The sequence below is a fragment of the Oreochromis aureus genome, linkage group 22, assembly GCF_013358895.1.
Source record: "Oreochromis aureus strain Israel breed Guangdong linkage group 22, ZZ_aureus, whole genome shotgun sequence".
Classification (NCBI taxonomy): Eukaryota; Metazoa; Chordata; class Actinopteri; order Cichliformes; family Cichlidae; genus Oreochromis; species Oreochromis aureus.
This window is the reverse complement of record NC_052962.1, coordinates 33,590,447-33,611,485: the sequence shown is the minus strand read 5'-3', so window position 1 is coordinate 33,611,485 and position 21,039 is coordinate 33,590,447. Positions and strand designations below refer to the sequence as shown.

Genomic DNA, 21,039 nt, shown 5'->3' with positions numbered 1-21,039 from the left:
TGATCAGGTGGTGGGGGAGAATGCTGGTCAGACGTGTTCCTTGGTGGATGTGTCGTTGATTGAGAAAAAATGAGTAGACACACGAATATGGTGTTCGTTCACACCATTTTTTAAGAATCTTTTTCATTTTGTAGGTTATTTTGAATGTGTTAAAATAACATTCACTAAAATAATGTAAAGAAGAATGAGATTCCTGAGCCCTGATGCAGTCAGAAATTAAGGAAAAGGCCTGAAATCCAGCCTTTGGGGGTGTAATGTAGCACAGAGTGACCAATCACATCAGAAATGTAATCAAAATATAATCAAGAATTAATAAAGTCAAACAAGAAAATAATCACTATAATGAAATAATTCTAATAACCTTTCAACCCAGACTTTCTCTGTGTGTACACTCTTTCTGTGCAGATGTGACCTTAAACTCTGTATGTGAGTGTAAAGAATAGAATGATGGAGGGAAGCAATGTATTTTTGTTTAAAATAAGAAATCCTGTTGAAATTATGCAAAATGAAGTGAATTATGCTAAGTATGTGTCAATTGTAAGAAAATTGCTTTTACTACAGGGGTGAGGGGAGGGGGGAAAGAGAACAACGAGGTCACCTCAAATCGGATTTTTTCATGGGTTAAGTATTATATTGAATAAGAGCTTAAGAATTTAGATGTCTACACAGTGTTTTGTTAGAAATGGTGACAGTGTAGAAGCTTCAAGGTAAAGGGACACTAAGTACTATGATAAGGTGGGTCATCAGTACCAAATGAGACAAAAACATCGTCAGTTATCTCAGCCAGGGTTGCCCTCATGGTCGCTAAGACAACAAGTTATTGGGTGAAGGATGAAAGAATAGAGAAAACATCTAGGACATGTGTAACAGAGCAGGAGCTGTACCTCTAAGCTTGGGTACTCACTTCTGGGAAGTTAGCTGTATCTAACTGTTTTACAGCCTGTGGTTTTCTGAACAGAATAGATCCATGTACACAATACTTTTTAATTATTCAATGCTTTAATAAATAATAATCTCAATAAAGTGTCTCGACTGGTGATTCCTCAAAGTTGATAAACAAACACGTTTACACATGTAACAACAAGGGGTTGGTTATTGAGATCGATTACAAAATTGGATTCTTGAGATTTGATCTTCTCACTCAACTCACCTTGGATTGGGACTTACTACAGGTGTTTAGCAACAGTTTAGATTTAGTTATTCTACATTTAAAGTTTTACTTTTCTTTAAATTTTGAAATGATTTGATTATGTGATTATTGTTAGCTGATTGAGCTCTTTGGTTTGCCCTTGCTAAATTGGTTAATACAGTATCCTGATCTGCAATTAAAGTTTTAGGATTCTTAAAACTTAGGTATGAGTATTAATATCTACTTTTGTAAGATTCTTATAGGTTATTCTTGCCTTTCAAAATTAACAGATTCCTGTGGCTTATTTTTCAGGCATTAAAGTAAATCCCAACAAATTTCCAAGTGCCATAGATCATTAGGGTGGAGCTGTTGATCGCACCTTACTCAGGGTTGCTAGTGGAGGGCATCATCTAGTGGACTGCGGGGTAGGCATTCAGGTGGCGATAGAACTGGGTGAATCCCTTCATCACCAGCTTAAATTAGTTTCTGTTAACCTACTGTGGCAATACCCCTAGGATCAGAGATTCAGACCATTTCAATGGACACTTCTGGTCCAGACTTCTGTACAGAGGTAACTGGGATCTTCATAATGCCCAATAGTCAAGCAGTTAAAGTAGCACTATTCAGTACAGACACTGGAAGATCACCCTGCCGATACACACACCTGGAAAAGAAGCAAACTGGTAACAGAGCTCCTTTTAAATGGCCTGTATTTATATAGCGCTTTACTAGTCCCTAAGGACCCCAAAGGGCTTTACATATCCAGACATCCACCCATTCACACACACATTCACACACTGGTGATGGCAAGCTACATTGTAGCCATAGCCACCCTGAGGCGCACTGACAGAGGCGAGGCTGCTGGACACTGGCGCCACCAGGCCCTCTGACCACCACCAGTAGGCAACGGGTGAAGTATTTTGCCCAAGAACACAACGACGGAGACTGTCCGAGCCTGGGCTCAAACCAGCAACCTTCCAATTACAAAACGAACTGCTAACTCTTGAGCCACAAATGCCTGTAAAAGTAAAGTGAGAGATTTGGATAAGCTAAGCTAATGGGAAAATGAACTTATATGGCATTTTGTCATTATTTGTTGCCTTTTAATTTCAGGAAAAAAAAAAAACTCATTCAGCACCTTGTAAGCAAAATGTGTCTGTGAAGGTTCTCAGTCATCCACGTCATCATAGTCTAAGGAGCTTGGAAAAAGAAAAGGCGTCTGGACTTCTTTAAGTTGCTTGAACACATTCCACCTCTCATCTGAGAAGCTTCTTCAGTTTTAAGGTCAAATGGTGGAGAGTCCCAGATTTAAGCTCTCGGGAGTGTCCCCCCAAGCGGGACAATGAACCCCTATTGATTCTCTGCCTAATCACACAAGCCAAGTTGTGAAAACGGGTGTAGTTCACAATCAGCCAAGGTTTCAGCTGAGCTCATTGTGAAACCTGACCCCACCCATCATGTGATTTCCTGAGGTCAATGAGCTCAACTGAAACCTTGGCTGATTGTGACCTACAACCGTTGTCACACCTTGGCTCGTCTACCTTACACTATAAAGTGCCTTGAGGCGACTGTGGTTGTGATTTGGTAGTGTTTAATTTAATTTAATTTAATTTAATTTAATTTAATTTAATTTAATTTAATTTAATTTAATTTAATTTAATTTAATTTAATTTAATTTAATTTAATGCAGTCTGTTTGGGTAATAGTAGGGTGACGATATTTTCATTTCCAAAAAAGAGGACACTTGGCTCAGTCATTAAGAACTTGCTTAAAGAAACATTTTTAACATATTTAAACGATGCCTTCTCTGTGCAGTTAATGAATTGTGAATTGTAGACTATGTCATATAGGCTTTTACAAGTCAAAAAGTGCAAAAAACAATGTAAAAGCCCCATAATTAAATAATGGTACAGAAATAATGCCTCATCTGCATAAGAAAAATTACCAGTACTGGGTCGGTACAAGGGAAACTTCTTTTGCAGTTCGTCTGAAAAGATGCACTTGCGCTTTGGGATCTTTTAAACATCATTACGCGCGTTGCTGCGCACCGTCTGTCCCGTCTGTGAGCGCAGAACAACTCACAAAGCAGCAGTTCGGGGATGACGTCACACACATGGGTCCTCTGTCGGAATATAGGAAATCACTCACATTTTTATCAATCTCAAAAATCCACCTGGACACCCTGGACAGAACATGAAAAATGAAAAGAAGACGGTTGGTCATCCTAGGTAATGGCATATTAAAGATGTTTTTAAACAGGCGGGAACAGAGCAGTGTGACAGAGATGTGTTAAAGATGCTTGTGAAGACCTCTCTGCTTCCATGGTGCAGTCTTGCTGTACTCATCCCAGTACACCATCAGGATGAGGTGCTTTCCATAAGTTGACCCTACAGAGTGTTTATTGTACTTCAGCAGTCTGCAGGACAAGTACCTGATTGTTGCTGGGTCCCCAGTCTCTAACCTCATGGTGGCAAATGGTTGAGATTTTCAGTCAATTCATGATGTTGCTTTGGTTCGTGATGTGCCACATTCCTTTTACGTGCATGGCAAGGTCACCCACTGGTTAGCTAACATAAACTAATGTAAATCAATTAGCCGCAACCAACCAACCACATGACGTCATGTTCCGTATTAACAGAAGATGCCACTAAACATGTTGGTAAAACTTTAAGCACTTCTTTCTTAAATCCAGCTTACAGACAGAGTTACATCTATGTCAGTTTTTGAGAGCAGGGCTCCATGATGTAAATTAGCCTTGTTATGTGCAGCAGTTCATGTCCTTGTAAGCTGTTTGGCTGTTAGACTCTGATGGTCCATCACAGCTGAATGAAATCGAAGCTGTGCCAGAAATTAAGGCAGAAGGTAAGGGAGCATGAAAGGTAAGCAGTGCGATTTAAACTATGCCGAGTGGAGACTAATTGGCTTGAAGAAGATGAGCATAAAAATGATTTTACTACAGTGCTGATGTTGGCATTGTTGGTAAAGTGGAAATGATGTAAAGAATAGAGAAGGAGCTAAACACCTGGGAAAGCAGGCAGATGAGTTAAGTGCTTGAGAGTAGAAAAGCGCTATATAAGAATCACTCCATTTACAATTTATCATACAGATTGTTCTTACTAAACTTTGGCATAAGCTTCATCTAATCTCTTTTTTATTGTTAAAGGCTATCCCTGGTGGTAGCAGGACATGTATGCAGCCCTGAAATGTCATGGTCAACCCACCACACTGATAAAATAAAACAAAAGAATCCAGAGAGTAAAAGTTCTTTAAAATATCAGCCTTTCACTCTACCCGCAAATTGGTAATTTGGTTTTGTTCCTGTAACAGTGCATGTAGACCCTCTGTTTTTGAATCTGCAGATATGATATTAGCTGTGGCCTCTGCTGACATCTCACTGGTTTATTGCAGTTTTTGTGGCTTTATTTTTTTTTCCAGATGTTCATATTATGCAAAGGATGAGTGGTTGTAAATGGGAGGATGAGACTGGACAAATTAATGGATACAATCAGTATGGTTATGATGGAGAAGACTTTATAGTGTTTGATCTGCAGACAGGGACATGGATCACTGCATAACCACAGGCTGTCATCACCAAACTAAGATGGAATATTGAACATGCCCGATTACAACATAATAAAAACTCTTTAAGCCATTTATGCCCAAAGTTTTTAAAGAAGCATTTCCACTATGGGAGGAGCTTTCTGGAGACAGCTGGTATAATCACATAATCTGATGTAGTAAGCGCGGAAATTCATATGGCTTCCTTTTTCTAAGATAGAGTACAACTCAGAATCTAACATTTGTCGCATTTTCTTTTCTCTCTGTAGTTCTTCCCTCAGTGTCTCTCCTCCAGAAGACTTCCTCCTCTCCAGTCAGCTGCCACGCTACAGGTTTCTATCCTTAAAGAGCCAAGATGTTCGGAGGAAAGATGGAGAGGAGCTTCATGAAAGCGTGGATAATGGAGAGATCCTCCCCAACAATGATGGGACCTTCCAGATGAGGCTCTACTTTAAAAACTTTAAAAAAAAAAATCTTAATTCATTCCTATTTTCTTTCAATTGTATTGTGGACTTAGATTCCTGACAATAAAGCTAGAGATGAATGGCAGGCAGCTGCTCATGTTACCGTAAATAAACTCTTTGCCACAAGTCTTGGTGCATCATCCAGGTAAGGCTGAGGAAGTCACTTTAATGAGTTACGAAAAGTTTCTCCCACTGAAAAAGCTATTTTCTGATTAACAGAATGAACCTTCTGGGTCTTTGCCACAAGGCGTCGCTGTTGTCCAGTCTGCTTAACATGACTATTCAGAGATCATATATGTGCCGATATACCACAAACAAAAATAATATTCAACATTACTTCCTGTGCTAACTCAGCAAGTTCAACCTGCAGGAGCTGCTGGTTATTTTTTTACACTGCCGTTATCCAGTCTGTACTTTGCACGTCTGTACAGGTCCAGGGTTAGGAAACAGACAGAAAACATCTCTGCAGACCCCTGCAGACATAAACTGCGCCAATTTCTGCCTTTAGGCAACACTGATGAAAACTTTGAAACAACGCAATGTTAAATCATTCAGTAGTTTGCATAGTTTCATAAGACTTTCTATGTTTTCTTATTTTTACTGCATATAAAAAAAGATTTTGTGTGTAAGAACTGCAGAGTTAAGTGTCTCCATGGTTACAAGCGTGCTAACTGGAGAAACTGGAGGAACAGGGGGAGGGACACTGGTTGGTCACTGTCGGTGGACGACGACTTGTTGATTCACATTTCTGTAAATAAAAGGAATATTAGTTATGACCTTAAAGATAGAGAAACGATGAAGTTGTGTTTGCTGCTTATCTTCTGTCGTAGTTTATTTGCAGGTAAGAAAAATCTTTTATCTCTAACAGCAGTAACCTGACCTTGAGCAGCTTTTGATTTGATTGTACTTTAAAGCGCTTTTGACATTTTTAATTGAAGTTTAGAACACAGTTTCTGGAATAATAAGAATATGAAACAGGACAGAATTCTCTTATTAGTAGCTACTGAAAAAAAGGCTTGGTGTATAAGAACTGCAAAGTTAGGCGTTTCCTGTCACATGTACCCTGTTTACTGCTTACTGGAGATTTAGGATGATTTAAGACACACACACACACACACACACACACACACAGATTTTGTTTCCCAGTAGATAGATGCCGGTTTTTCTTGATAACTTTTAGTTTTGCTGTAAGGAACACCCTCAAACCAGATCAGTGACTTTTATTTTTAATGACAATAAAAGTATGCTAGACTCATGTCACTGTTACTGTAACGTTATTGTGTATATATGTTACCTTAATCATACGAGGGTATTATGCTAATGTTTATTTTCTGAATTCACTAACATTATAAATATTGTTTGCTCCACAGTGAAACATTCACTGAAGTATTTTGTCACTGGATCCTCTGGAGTCCCAAACATCCCAGAGTTTATGGGTGCAGTGGTGTTTAACGGCATCCAGGCGGGTTACTGTGACAGCAACAACATGACATTAAAACCAAAACAGGACTGGGCGAAGAAAATATTACAAACCAATCATCAGCACAAGGAGTGGTACAATCACATGTGTTTCAAGGAACAGCCAAACTTCTTCAAAAACATGATTTCTAATTTGAAGCAATTCACCAAAAGTGAAGGTGAACCTCAGATCATTTTAAATCATGGGATATATCTAAACAAAACAGACTGATGTGAAAAGCTACATTTTACATTCTGTGCTCCTAAAATTACAAATTTTCAATTTAGAGTTTGGCTTGAAGAATTGTACTTTAACACTTGTTCAGCTTTTTAAAGCTGTTGCTATAATCCGGCTTCTGTCACATGACTGATGCGATCAATCGGTTTCTGTGTTTTTTTCCTCCTTTTATCGTTTTCTTGTGGTCCTGTGATCTTCACATCAGGCCTGCCTTTAAAAGCTGCAGTGTTCCAGTTAGTTCATGCTAATAAAAATGATGATGATCATCTAATTATTGGACTTGAATTATGAGCACAACTCAAACCTTTGAAAATAGCAGTGCTTAACACAAGGTGCAATATATAACAGCTCTTTGCGATCACTGTTTTCTGTCTGTCTCTTCAGGTGTCCATGTTTTACAGAGGATAGGCGGCTGTGAACGTGATGAAAACACTGGTGAGGTGACTGGCTTAGTACACTTTGGTTATAACGCAGAAGACTTTCTTGAATTCAGTCTGGAGACACTGACATGGATCGCACTGAAACTGGTATTTCTGTCCAGCGTGTGAGTATTCAGTTGTTTTCGAAGAGGTTAAACCTGAATCTGCTTTTACTAAATAATTCTAAACACTTTCTCCTGCATCAATATAAATTCTGGCTGATATAACAGAATCTGCTCTACATGTATTATGATCTTACCTGTAAAACAGGAACCTGGTGCACTGCTATCAGCAAGATCATTCAAAATACAGTATATCTCACCAATGATATGGAGATGACACACAGTTATAGATGTTTACTTCATCAGTCCCAGCTGTTTTAATCATTGGTCTCAAAATTGAAAATAAGCTTGGTTTGTTGTCAAAATAAATGTTGCTTTCATGTGTCAGTAAAAAAAAGACATCTTTATAATTTCTGTCTGTCTCACCTTGACTGCTGTAAATCAGTTTTTGCTGGCTTCACTCAGACACTTACAGACTGCAGCTTCTACCTGAAAATTGCAAAGCAGTGAGAGATTTGAATATGTCACTGCAATAGCTGTTGAACTACACTGGCTACGAGTTATTTTTAAAGCATGCTATGGTTATTTCAAGGTCTCTGTTTGATGACCAGAGGAGATGGACCATTTACCAACAGCACTCCCAAACTGATTAAACTAATTCATATCAGACTGACTCCATCAATAGTGTTTCATAAATCTCTTCTTATTTATTTATTTTTTTGTTTTTAATCTGTGTGTGTGTGTGTGTGTGTGTGTGTGTGTGTGTGTGTGTGTGTGTGTGTGTGTGTGTGTGTGTGTGTGTGTGTGTGTGTGTGTGTGTGTGTGCTTTCAGTGTGTTGGAAATGTTTTTGTTGTTGTTGTAGTTCTGTAAAATCTTCAATTTATCCATAGTCACTGTCTCATTAACAGCTATTCATCCTGTGGACTCCTGAGAGAGACCAGATATGCAGAACCAGCACAGTTGTGGATGGTTAAACAAAGAACAGGTCAATCCTGCTCCAAACCCTAAATATTTACTATATAAACAATGCTCATGCTATAAAAAGAAGGAAAAATTGCCCTTATTATTGTTCCAGGTCTTTATGGACAGTATCCAGTCCACTGCCAGCTACTGTGTACAAGTCATAACCAACAACCTTGCATATGTTGGTGTTATTGTTCCTGCTACTCGGGTCATACAAGTCTTTGGTCTTAAAGGAAGATGATCCATCTGTTGACTAAATAAACAACAGCTAAACTCAAAATAAGTGATCCCTTTCATAGCATCTCAAAGAGCACTCTGTCCCATAAGTTTGTGTCATTGCCTGTTTTTCTTTAAGCCTTAAAATGCTAATGCATTTGACCCTTATTACAAAAAAAAAAATCACACTGCCCTTACATTTACTGATGAGAGGGATCTGCAAAGCTGGACTTCGGGTCACTCATGGCATAGTGGCATACTGTGTAGTGTCCCAGGACCAAACCTCCGGGTGCTGGGACATAGCACAGTCTTGTGTGGGACACCAAAATGTGGAGATGGACAAGTCCATCCTGTCACTCCTTCATCAGTCTTCAGATGTGCCAGAGCTGGAATCCAGCTGGTCTCTTTCTACCTCTGAGACTGACATGGAGGAGTCCTCAGAGGAGGCTGGAGAGCAGTTTTCTCTCTCAGAGTGCACAATCATTTCCAGAATCTGTTCTATGCTGTATAGTCTAGTTTTACTTTAGTTCTTGCTCCCAGGATAGCTTTTGTAGCTCTGAAAGGTTAGCATCATTTATTATCATTGAACTAGTTTATAATGCAAAGAATGGCCTTCTAAGAGAAAATAAGTTAGACATCACACACACACACACACACACACACACACACACACACACACACACACACACACACACACACACACACACACACACACACACACACACACACACACACACACACACACACTCGTTTTCATATCTTAGTGAGGACATCTCATTCACATAATACTTTCCCTAGCCGCTTACCCTAACCTTAACCATCAAATATGAACGCCTAATCCTAACCCTCAGACTAAACCTAATCATAACCTAATTGTAATCCTGACACTCAAACCACATTTTGAGCCTCAAAAATGCCTTCAGAATCGTGGGAACAGGCATTTTGTCCCCAAAAGTGACTGTTGGTCCCAAGAGTATAGTAGCATGCCAATTTTCTGTCCTCACAAAGATGTCTAAACATGTACACACACACACACACACACACACACACACACACACACACACACACACACACACACACACACACACACACACACACACACACACACACACACACACACACTTCAGTAACAAGCTACCCTTGCAGTGAAAAATTGTGCAAGCTGCTATGAATAATAAAAACAAGTAGCGTCATCTGGTGGACGAACATAAAAATTGAAAGCAGGTAGTGCAGAATAAAGTCATAATATAAAGGAAGGCATTAACTGACATTTTTTGTCCTTAGAATCAAATGTGTCGCTTTTGTGTAGCTTAGACATTTTAGTCGAATTTAAGGAACTGGGGTAAGTCTAACATATTATAAAAAAGAATATCATCAGGCAAATATTAACTTATTTTAGCATAGCAAAATGGCCCGAAAATGGGAGGGAATTGGGGTCTTTCGCGATCCTATCTTTTCCGTTATGGAGATGTATTATGTATTCTTTTCTTTTTTTTTTAATTGACATCATATACATTCATATTAAATTAAGTAGCACAAATGGACAAACAGCTGTGTCAGTGAGGGGAATTTAATTCTGGCCTGAATAGTATTAACGGTTTGTATTGTGACTTTTCACTGGATCACTCGTGTCTGCAGGCTGACAATACTGCACCAAATGTTACATTGACAGGAATAATACATAATAGATATCCTAACAGTCTCCGGAACTCTGGTTTCCTAATGTTCATATAGAGACAATAAGATTTCTCGCATATTAAAAGACTTATTTTTATAACAGGAATTAGGCTTATTTAAATCATCAAAGCTTCTTCTTCCAGTTTCAATTTATGGCAGGTTATTAATCCCATATCGGTGGACATGAAACATAGAAGGAGAGAGCAGGAATCTGAACCTTGTACTCTGTCAGGCTTTCACAAGCAACGTCCACCAAATTCACGGTTACCAATGCTGCTTTCAGGATAACGAGGAAATGAAGTTATTTTTGCTGTTTTTCTTCTGCCGTGATTTATTTGCAGGTAAGAAAAACTTAAAATTTAAAGCTGTGACAGCAGGTTCACCTGACCTCGACCAGCGTGTTTACTTTCGTTTTAATTTAATAAGTAAGCGTTAATGATTAGCGTGATCCTAATGAAGTACATTTTTATATTCACTCTGTGGAATAATAATGATACAAAACAGGATCAAAACCAATTTATCAGACGTGGATCAACTATGGGGTTTTATTGGCACTGTAGCGTTTTTTCTCCCCCCCTTCTCCTTCAAGCTCGGGTCCTACCACAGGTCTGCGAGCTTGAAAGTCCTTTGCTCTTCCTAGGATTATATGTCAGACGAAATGCAGCTGATGACATCATCAACACCATTAGTGTTTCATTTTAATGTCTAAATCTTAAAATATGTAAAATAGACTTTAATAAGTTCCATGTTGCCCGAAAACCCCCGCATTTATACACATTAGACATTATCTTCATTAACACAGATATCTGATATCTTGTGTTCTTCTATAGCACAGCTGTTACACATATAATATTTGTGTTTAATAGTGGAAAAGTAATAACAATAGCTGTAATAATACAGCTCTCCTCTGGATAGCTCCTCACACATTTCTAACAAATGAGTTTACCTGTATAAAAAAACCATACTGATTTTTCTTCAGCATCATTCTTCTTCTCTCATTCATCTTACCTGCCACTCCGTTTTCAGTGAGAACAACATGTAAAACTGTCGCTTACACTGTATTAATTTCGTTTGGCCACGTGGCCTCATCTGGTCAATATTTAAGCCACTAATATGAGCTGTTCTTCTATGTAATCATTGAAATAAACTAACTGCATCTGTGTGTACACATTAGCATACTTCTGGTAGACGACTCAAAGACTCGCAAGTGCATCATCATGCTAATTTGGTCTGTCAGTCACAAAACTGACACTGCACCTCTTTAATGAGCTGAAACAGCAGTTTTTGTTTTGACTGGACCGTATTACATTTGGCACTCGTTGTCTAGATATACTGATTGGGTCTTTATTTAATCCATGAAATACTCTTAAAGTAACAACTGAATTTTAAATGATCAACCTAAATAGAATAATGTTTTTTTGTCCTCACTTAGAAAAAACAAAGTGGACCACACCTCTGTTAGGCTGCTGACATTGTTTGCACATTTTTAACTATAAAACAATATTGTTTGTCTCACAGCAAAACACTCACTGAAGCATGTGGCCACTGGATCGTCAGGAGTCGCAAACATATCAGAGTTTTTGAGTGAAATGGTGTTTGATGGCATTCAGGCGGGTTACTGTGACAGCAGGAACAAAATACTAGAACCAAGACAGGACTGGGTAAAGAAAATATTAGATGACAACCCTCAGCAGCTGAAGTCTTTGACTGTACAGTGTTTTGTGACTCTGCCAAACTTATTCCGAGCCTGGATTTTTGGTTTACAGCAGCAATTTAACCAACCTGGAGGTAAAGTATTTCCTGTTATGCCTCATGTCAGATCATTATAAAACATTAGATATACCAAAGCAAAACAAGACTTTATAACAAAAAGTTTTTTGTTAATCATGAAAGATTTCAAGTTTTAATTTCGTTGGCCTGTTTCTTATTTGAGACCTTAAAGCCATCATAAAAGAATAAAAAGTCTGTGTTAAAAATATTAAGATTTCAATTTTACTTATTTTAACAATAATAATATAATATAATATTAACAATCTTAACAATATACATATCTCTATCTTCACATTCTTCTAAGATGACTCCTCTGCTGAATCATTTTCTTTCTCTTGTCCTTCTAAACCTTTTTGTTTTAAACACAAATAACCAGACGTTAATATAAATCTGCAATGTTTTTCAATTGATTAAATTATTCAACTATTAATAACCAAATCTTGGAGAATAGCAGTGCCCCATGCATTGAACAACATTAATGCAGTTCACTGCAGTCTTTGTTTTCTTTCTGTTTCTTCAGGCATCCACATTTTACAGAGTATAAGTGGCTGTGAATGGAATGAAAGCACTGGCGAGATGATCAACTTTTTACGGTATGCTTACAACGGAGAAGACTTTCTTGAATTTGATATGAAGACATTAAGGTGGATCGCACTGAAACCAGAGGCTGTCATTACCAAACAGAGATGGGACACTGACGAAAATAGAATAAAATACACCGTCGAGTTCCTCAGTAGGACTTGTCCAATGTGGCTGAAGATGTCTTTGGAAAGTGGGAAACGTTCCCTGCAGAGAACAGGTACAGTCACGTAACCAGATGTAGCTTCATGGATGCTGTGGTGTTTATTTTATGTTGCATCGTTTTCTAATAATACAGGTCTCTTTTAAAAGAAAATGGCAGAAAAGTTTAAGCTGATTTCATATTTAATGATTTAGAAAGTAACTGAAACTGGGCTGGATCTCCTGTACATCTGTAAGATTTTATCAACACTTCCAATTTAACGTTTGATCAGAAACATTTTCGGGCACAAGTAGAATTTTCAAACGACATGCATCAGCAATCACACTGTTTTTTCTTTTCTATTTATTGTTTAATTTTCCCAGATACATTTTTGTCTTGTATGTAGGACAGAGTTTTGATTGATGATGCTCTAATGTGCCATTTTTTTGTCAGATAAATGTCTGCAATTATTTATTAGATGTTATCAAGATGCTATAACATTGTCAGATTTGGAAAAATGAAACCCTTTTTTTTATCTTTTTGATATTTTCTTCTCTTTCTTTCTCTCCAGTTCTTCCCTCAGTGTCTCTCCTCCAGAAGTCTTCGTCCTCTCCAGTCAGCTGCCACGCTACAGGTTTCTACCCTCAAAGAGCCGTGATGTTCTGGAGAAAAGATGGAGAGGAGATTCATGATGGTGTGGATCCTGGAGAGATCCTCCCCAACAATGATGAGACCTTCCAGATGTGTGTTGATCTGAATGTTTCAGTCAGACCAGAAGACTGGAGCAGATACGTCTGTGTGTTTCAGCTCTCTGACGGCGATGACATCATCACCAAACTGGATAAAAAAGTGATCAGAACCAACTGTGGAAAAATAATACCTGTCATAGGTGAGAGAAACATTTTGTTTGCTGTCTCGAATATAATGCTTGACCTTTTTGTCCTATATTTAATCCCAGGAGGAACAGCTGTCACTGTGGGGAAAATGAATGTCTTAATTGTTTTAATTATTATGTATTACAATCATTTTCTCTCTTTTATTGTAAATATAAACTGTTACTGTTATTATTATTAAGAAACCCATTTTTGCAAAAGTTTCAAATCAGGTTAATTTACATAGTGCCAAATCAGAATAAAAGTCACCTCAAGGTGCTTTATACTTTTAGTTAAAGACCCTGCAGAATTCTGAAGAAAACTCGAGCAATCAAACTACTGTCTATAAGCAACACTTGATGACAGTAGGAAGGAAAAACTACATTTTAACAGGCTTAGAGACGGGCAGCTATCTGCCTCAACTGGTTTGGGGTGAGGGAAAGAGAAAAGAAGAGAAAAAAGAGAGCATGAAGCAGATAAATCACAGACTAAGGTAGAAAGAAGAGAAAGATGTGATGACATGTTACAGTGATATGTAAACACGTGGAGAGTTAAGAGTAAAGAGGAAATGCTCAGTGTATCACAGTGTATCACATGACGTCCTGGAACAATCTGAACCTATAGCAGCATAACTAAAGGAGGTATAGAAAGTCACCTGATCTAGCCTTGACTATAAGCTTTATCAAAAGCAGAGAGTGTCTGTCTCCTGAATCCAAACTGGGAGCTGGTTCCACAGAAGAGGGGCCTGAAAGCTGAAGGCTCTGCCTCCCATACTTGTAAATACTATAGACAGTATGTTATGAGAGAAATATTGTTTCTCTTTCTCATCTCTGTCAGTATTCTCACTGTAGCATTTTAAGGTTTTTAGGAAATATTTAGGGGAAATTGATAACAATGAATGACAGTAATCCGGCTGAGAAGTATTTAATCTATGAACTAGTTTTTTAGGATCACTCAGAGAGATGTTTCTCATTTTAGCAATATTGTACACACTACATATTAATTTAATATGAACACTGAAGGATATATCCTGTTCAAAATTAAGTCAGAGATTTTTCAGCAATGTCATCCAGACCAGATATCTGGTTAGAAGATATTTACAGCCAAATGCAAGCTTCTATGTTTTTAAGATATGCTGTCAGTTTAAGTAATAGATTTGTATCAATTATGTGACAAATTACTTTTCATTTACCTAACCAAACTGAAAACTATCAGATAGATTCAAAACACTCAAAACAGACCAAATGAGCAGTTAGCTGTTTTACAACTACTCTTCCAGGATATTTTAAATATTGCTTTATTTAAATTTACTCGTAAATATGTTTATTCTAACCTGCTTCATCTGCAGATTTGATTTTGTTTGTCTGTTTTTACAGAGAATCCCTCTGACAGGATGATCTCCATCATTGCTGCAGTGGTTGTTCCAGTTCTTCTCATCCTTTTTGCTGTTGTTGGATTTGCTGTTTACAAAAAGAGGAAAGGTCAGAGAATCAAAGGAGCTGAGTTTATCAATACATGGTTCAGTTATATTATTTCTTTGGTATTGTTTATATTAGACACTTTTATTTTTGAATATATATAACAGAAACTTTGATTGTAATGTAGAACAAATGCCTGAAATGATTTCTTTCCTTTTTATTTCAGGCAGAAACTCAACTTCACCTTGTAAGTATAACTTGTTTTACTGTGATATACAGTTTATGTATTTTATAAAGAATACCACTGATTTTTCTTCTTTGGAAATAACAGTGCCTGGCAACACTGCTGAACTGTTGGAGAAACTGAAACAAGATCCACATATACAAATATTGGACCCAGAAAACAGTGTTCAAATCTCCAGTTAAACGAACACATAAAATCTGTTTTTTAAATAGTTTGTTTATGTGAACTTTACTTTTTGTGGAAAAACATTTTTCTCTTTTTGTGTTATAATCCAAAGGATTGTTCAGTCATTCAAGTCAAACAGTTTTCATGTTTCACTATATTTTAACTGTAATGTCTATAAATAATTTTACTTTCACCATTTTGGTTATTCATTTATTCAGCAGAGAAGGTCAATAACATAACCACCTCCTTCATCATAGTGGTTTCTTTCATTATATTTTTCGACCTGGCTTATAATAACAGCAACAACAAAACGTAATAAAATAAAATGAGGTAAAATACTTAATAATAATAATAACAATAATAATAATAATGGATTGCATTTATATAGCGCTTTTCGGGACCCTAAAAGCGCTTTACAATTCCACTATTCATTCACTCGCACATTCACACACTGGTGAAGGCAAGCTACAGTTGTAGCAACAGCTGCCCTGAGGCAGACTTACATTTTAATTCATTTTATTCAGTTTTTTCTTTCAACTCTGCTATTTATTAGAAATTTTAAAGTTGAAACGGTTTTCTTCATGAAGTTATATTATCAGTTAAATAATGCCTTTTTAATGGTATTACAAACAATAGCAAGAGGTGCTACGTGTCTATTTCTTTATAAATAGCACACACACACTGCTGTTTATTGTTGACCATTGTTTGGTGTAAAAAATGCAGAGAATTGTTGGTTTTTCTTACATAAAGAGACACTGAGGTCCATTGAAGTTGAAGTAAAGTTGAAGTAAAGTTAAAATATTATAAATTCTATTTATAATCTTTAATTCTTGTAAAATTCATGTTACATGGAACATCATCAAGATATGATAATGATAACAGAGGCCAGTAGGTGTCACTCTAGAGTCAGGTATCAGATTGCATCTAAACCTCAAAACAATTCTGGCAGTTGCTGAAAAATTTCTTTAAAACTCTGAAAACTGATAAAAATTTGATAATGCATTTCAAAGTAACTGAGAAAATGTATGCTTAGTGTATGCTTAAATCTGTGACATGTGTGGAATTACAGGGATTATTTTACATAACCATCATCTTATCATTGCATTAATTATCATTTCATCAAAATGTGTTTATTGAAGCTGCTGGCATTATGTTATAATTTATATTATAGGGGTTATCATAATCAAATATTAACATGTTTATTACAGATGCAGTTATAACTACTTTAAAATGATTGAGTTAAATATATGTATCATAACTCATAGGCTGAGTACATGGTTACAGTAAAATAGTAGCTGAGCAAAGGCCTGAATGTATTCAGCTTCTTGTGGTATTTGAGTTTGCTTAGTTACAGGTGACGTAAGGATGTCCAGTCCATGGTGACCTCAAAGGCCTTAGGTCATCACCATATTCGGAAGAGTATGCCACAAGGAGGAACCTCTATGTTGCATTTAATTCTTAAAATACATGAATGTTCTGTACATGCAAATTATGTGCTTGTAAACGCAAGAAGGGGCGTTACAATACCCTGATGTTATAAAAGCAATCTAGAGTGTATTTTGGGCAGAGATGTACAACTGTTCTGCAGTTTGCACCTCTCCACGCTGCGTGTATTCATTAAAACCAATTGTTTGAACCACCTCTTCTGGACCATCATTGTTTTACTCTCATCCTCAATTTCGGACTCGTAACATTTGGTGCATTGGCCGAGGGTTGAGGGAGAGAAGGTGGAGGTTGAGACCGAGAGGGTCCAAGGTGCTCAAACAGGCAGACACGAGTCAGTGGTCGAAGTGAGTGGACATAAGCCGGCTTATTCAAAGGTAAGGCACTACCTGTTGAATTATTTCCAAACAGTGCTGAATTGGTTCTGACAAAATTGAAAGTCTACTCACTGAAAATTACTGGTAAAAGTCTGTTTTGATTTTGGTGAAAATCTCATGAGAATTGAAGTTGAAGTAATGATAATGTAAGGTTAAGTGACAGTACTGATTAAAGGAAAAGCAGTTGGACTGCTACGAGGATTTAAATGCAGTTGGACTGCTAAGGAAAGAGAATTTAAAGTAGTTGGACTACTGAATTTAGGATATAGGTCATTTGAAATCTGTATATGGTCATACAGTTATAATTGAATATAAAGCTGGGCTTGGACATCAATAAAGTCGGTTTGGTGGTTTCATAGGATGTCTTTAAAAACATAATTAAATTTCTGTAGAACGGAACTGTGGGAAGTTCTAAGAAAGTGCATTGTTCGGAGGTGACGCTCCAAATTTCCTGGGGACGCTCAGGATTTTCCGTTGGACGGGATAGTTCGATTGGCAATCGTGGACAACTGGGGACGGTCCAGAATAGCTACTGATTGGATCAGTTGACCGTTTGGAACGGTGTTTGCACTTTGTTTGGGTAATAAAGGTTGGACCTTGGGCGTTGGACGCTTTTAAATTGACTTAGGAACTTTAGCAATTAGACCAGACACAGGTTGGACCTGATACTGGGTCATTGATTATCAAAAACTTGGAGTTTGTCCCTTGGAGGGTTAATTCAAATTTTGTCTAAATTATGTAGGTTGTGCAATTTAAGGCCTTGTAAATATTATTTAATTTATCAGACGTCTCTGTGTTATAATTTCTATGTTTGTATATAGGCTCTGTCTGCCACGGGCACTGCAGCAGGCTGGTTATTTTGAGAGTGTGTCTGTGTCTATGTAAATGAGATGCCTGTGACTTATTTAGAGTGACATTTCCTGTTTACGAATGAGTGGCTAATGACTGACTGCAGAGCCAGGGTTAAGGACGACTTCAATCCGTGTTTTAAGGGAAGAAATGCAGTTTATGTTTATTATATTTGTGTGACTGTTGTTGATTATGATAAGTATTTCATGATAACTGTAGAATATGAGTATGGGGTTTGCTTGACACGTGTCTGTACTAGGTAAAACTGTGTAAGACTGATAGGAAGTTTATAGAGACTGCTACACATTGCTGATGCATGTACTTAAGATGCTGGTTTTGTTTATTACAATATGTAAGTAAAGTTTTATTTCTTGCCAGGACTGTATGACTTTTTGCGGGGTTTTGAGATAGGATACATAAACTGTTGATACTTAAGACCGTTACCTGGGTTCTAAGAACTGAAATTGAATTTGAGATAATTTAATTAATAAAGATGTCTGTAAGCGATGTGTGTTTTGGGGTGTCAAGTAAGATGTTTTAGGATTTTAGATGGGTTTTGTTTCAGTTTGAGATAATATATACAGTTACATTTTGTGTGTGTGTTGTTGAGTGACAACATGCGCAGTTTAAATTGGGCGCTGTTCCTTCCTCTTTTAGTTTCAAAACACAAAGGCTGTGAGATTAAAATTACTGTGAGTAACGGTTTGACTTTTGACTAGGGAAATAATATGCTTACTTTTGGGTCTATGAAGATATTTGACCTTCAGTGATGTTATGAGAGGTTTCAGTTTTCTTTTTCTTTTTTCTTTTGACTTGCTCTTTCTGATCATGGAAGGCATGTCCAAAATACTCTTAGGAAAGCGTATTTTGAGTGCTTCTAAGTGTGTGAATGTTGTGAGTACTTGATTTGAATGATTCTGTGTGATTTGTACAAAATAATAAATAAGTAATAATAACTCATAGGAGAGTGCGTGAATAGAGGAGGCCTGAGAGAGTGTGTGTGCGTCAAACAGGAAGTCTGATTATAGCTGGGGAGAGATGTTGCAGCATGAAAACAGAGCAATTAGAGACTGAATCTCTTAAGAAAAAGTAATAAAATATATTAATTACAGGTTTTAGAAAAGGGACAGACTGAGAGAAATAAATACATGAACTGACAATTACATTAATGAATTGAAAATGCACGTACACTAACTGTTACATGTGAAATTATTGTTGGAAAGTTTAATACACACATGAAATAAAGAAAGCAGTTTACACTCCTTTAATTTCCAGAACCAGTGTGTCCCCTAGACCTGATAACACCCTTGCCCAGTTGGCCCCGTATAAGGCAGCATGGAAGGCTGGACAGCCCATGACGGGTAAGATCCCACCTCGAAACCCTGGGACAACCTAAGGCAAGGCGCAGTCACGATTGCTTGAACCTAAGTCCCGGAGTGACCTTGGAGTCACTGGAGGAGACGGGACTTCAAGGGTACAGCCGCTGGGCACAGGCGGAGGAAATGCCACTAACAATGACCAGTGATGAGCCAGAGAGAGAAAACACACCTTGTCAAAAGGAGTTTGAAACACTGCAAAAGAAACATTTACAAGATCACAAGGATCACAAAGAAACATTGATAAAATTACACATACAAACAGAAAATGCACTAACCTTATAAAGATAAGCTCATGAAGATTAATGCGATTAAAACCTGGCTAAGAATACAAACATATGTAATTAAATAAGGTTGCTAATTTCAGGAGTGTTAAAATGGTGTGGATGTTGAATAAAATACACTTGGATAAAGTAACGTTGAGGAAAAACTCAAAAGAAGTTAGATGACAAGGAAATCAGTTATACGAAAAAGTGATTAAAGTAGTTTAAAAGAGTGACTTAGCAGTGCTTTTGCACTGAGTGATCAAAACAAGTGATTAGTATAGAAAGAAAATGAAAATAATTGAATAATGGCATGGGCTTTAAAAAGTATTTCTCTTGCCAAGTTAAATTGTTGAGATATGGCTGAGTATGCAAAAAGTTCGAAAGCTCGTGTGAATGTGGACAGAGGAGCTTGCTGTGTGTGTGTGATTGAGGCCTTAAAGGAGGGGTAGATTGTTCAGAGGTGCAAATTTGGTTAGGAGGTTTTAAATTAGTGTTGACATATTGTGAGAACGTGCTTATATGTTAAGGTTGAATGTGAGTTTGGTAAAGTGCTTAAAGGGGGATATTGTGTACGAAACGGTGTAGCTTTTTACGTTTTGGGCGTGTTCTATGGGTGAAATTTCAGATTGTTGAAGATTTTTGAGGTTGTTGTTTTATTTTTAATAGAGGGAGTTTTGATAAACATGGACAGGTCTAAAAGGGCCCATAGTTTCTATAACAGTGCACTTAGAAAAAACCTGTCAGGTGATTTTGTTTTGTACTTTGATGAGCTAATAATCAGCTCTCTTTTTTCATTTTTGTTCTAAGCAGGCCTGGAAGAGAGCGAACGGACGGCGTTGACAAAATTACCAAGTACGAAAATCAGGTGGGCATTACAGAATTATAATTGATTACAATCAGAGACTGATTGGCGGCGAGTCCCTGTCTAAAAATGGATTGATCGATTCAATCCAGTCAAAACTATAGAGAACTATTTTCCTAAAAGGAAAACGAAATAAAACAAATGATTGAGCTCATTTTGCTGATGTGGAGCATCTGATGACGTGCGCAGAGGGCTGCAGATCAGCAAAATATCATGTGTGAATGCATGGGGTGTGAATGTGAGTGATGGGACCAAGAGGGAAATAAATAAAAGGTTGACAAACAGGACAACTGGGAGACTTAAATCTGGGGATGTTGATTTTGGGATATTGATGTGTGCGTTGAGAAAATTATTTACTGGGGTTGGATTATGTTATTACATTATAGAATGCTAAATGCTAAAAGGGAAACATTGATGAAACTTAAGTTACCATGAACGGAGGGGACACATGATTAATAACTGTTCTGTGTAAGTTTATTTTGGGTTATAAC

General features: G+C 37.3%; 2 protein-coding genes across 2 annotated transcripts in view; both read left to right on the top strand.

Annotated features, from left to right (window-relative positions):
- Window positions 1–5,816: 5,816 nt before the first annotated feature.
- On the top strand, window positions 5,817–7,995 carry LOC116309326 (major histocompatibility complex class I-related gene protein-like). Its single transcript, XM_039606117.1, has 4 exons — window positions 5,817–5,992; window positions 6,522–6,788; window positions 7,232–7,391; window positions 7,921–7,995. Exons 1-4 carry the CDS (start codon window positions 5,947–5,949, stop codon window positions 7,979–7,981), a joined length of 534 nt encoding a protein of 177 aa, XP_039462051.1. The 5' UTR covers window positions 5,817–5,946; the 3' UTR covers window positions 7,982–7,995.
- A 2,393-nt stretch (window positions 7,996–10,388) lies between these two features.
- The window catches only part of LOC120435923 (major histocompatibility complex class I-related gene protein-like), a 36,516-nt gene continuing 25,865 nt past the window's right edge, over window positions 10,389–21,039 (top strand). The window contains exons 1-5 of the mRNA XM_039606116.1: window positions 10,389–10,526; window positions 11,704–11,973; window positions 12,476–12,754; window positions 13,248–13,468; window positions 19,604–19,605. Of these exons, the coding sequence (XP_039462050.1) occupies window positions 10,481–10,526; window positions 11,704–11,973; window positions 12,476–12,754; window positions 13,248–13,468; window positions 19,604–19,605 (818 nt within the window). The 5' untranslated portion in view covers window positions 10,389–10,480. The remainder of the gene's footprint in view (window positions 10,527–11,703; window positions 11,974–12,475; window positions 12,755–13,247; window positions 13,469–19,603; window positions 19,606–21,039) is intronic.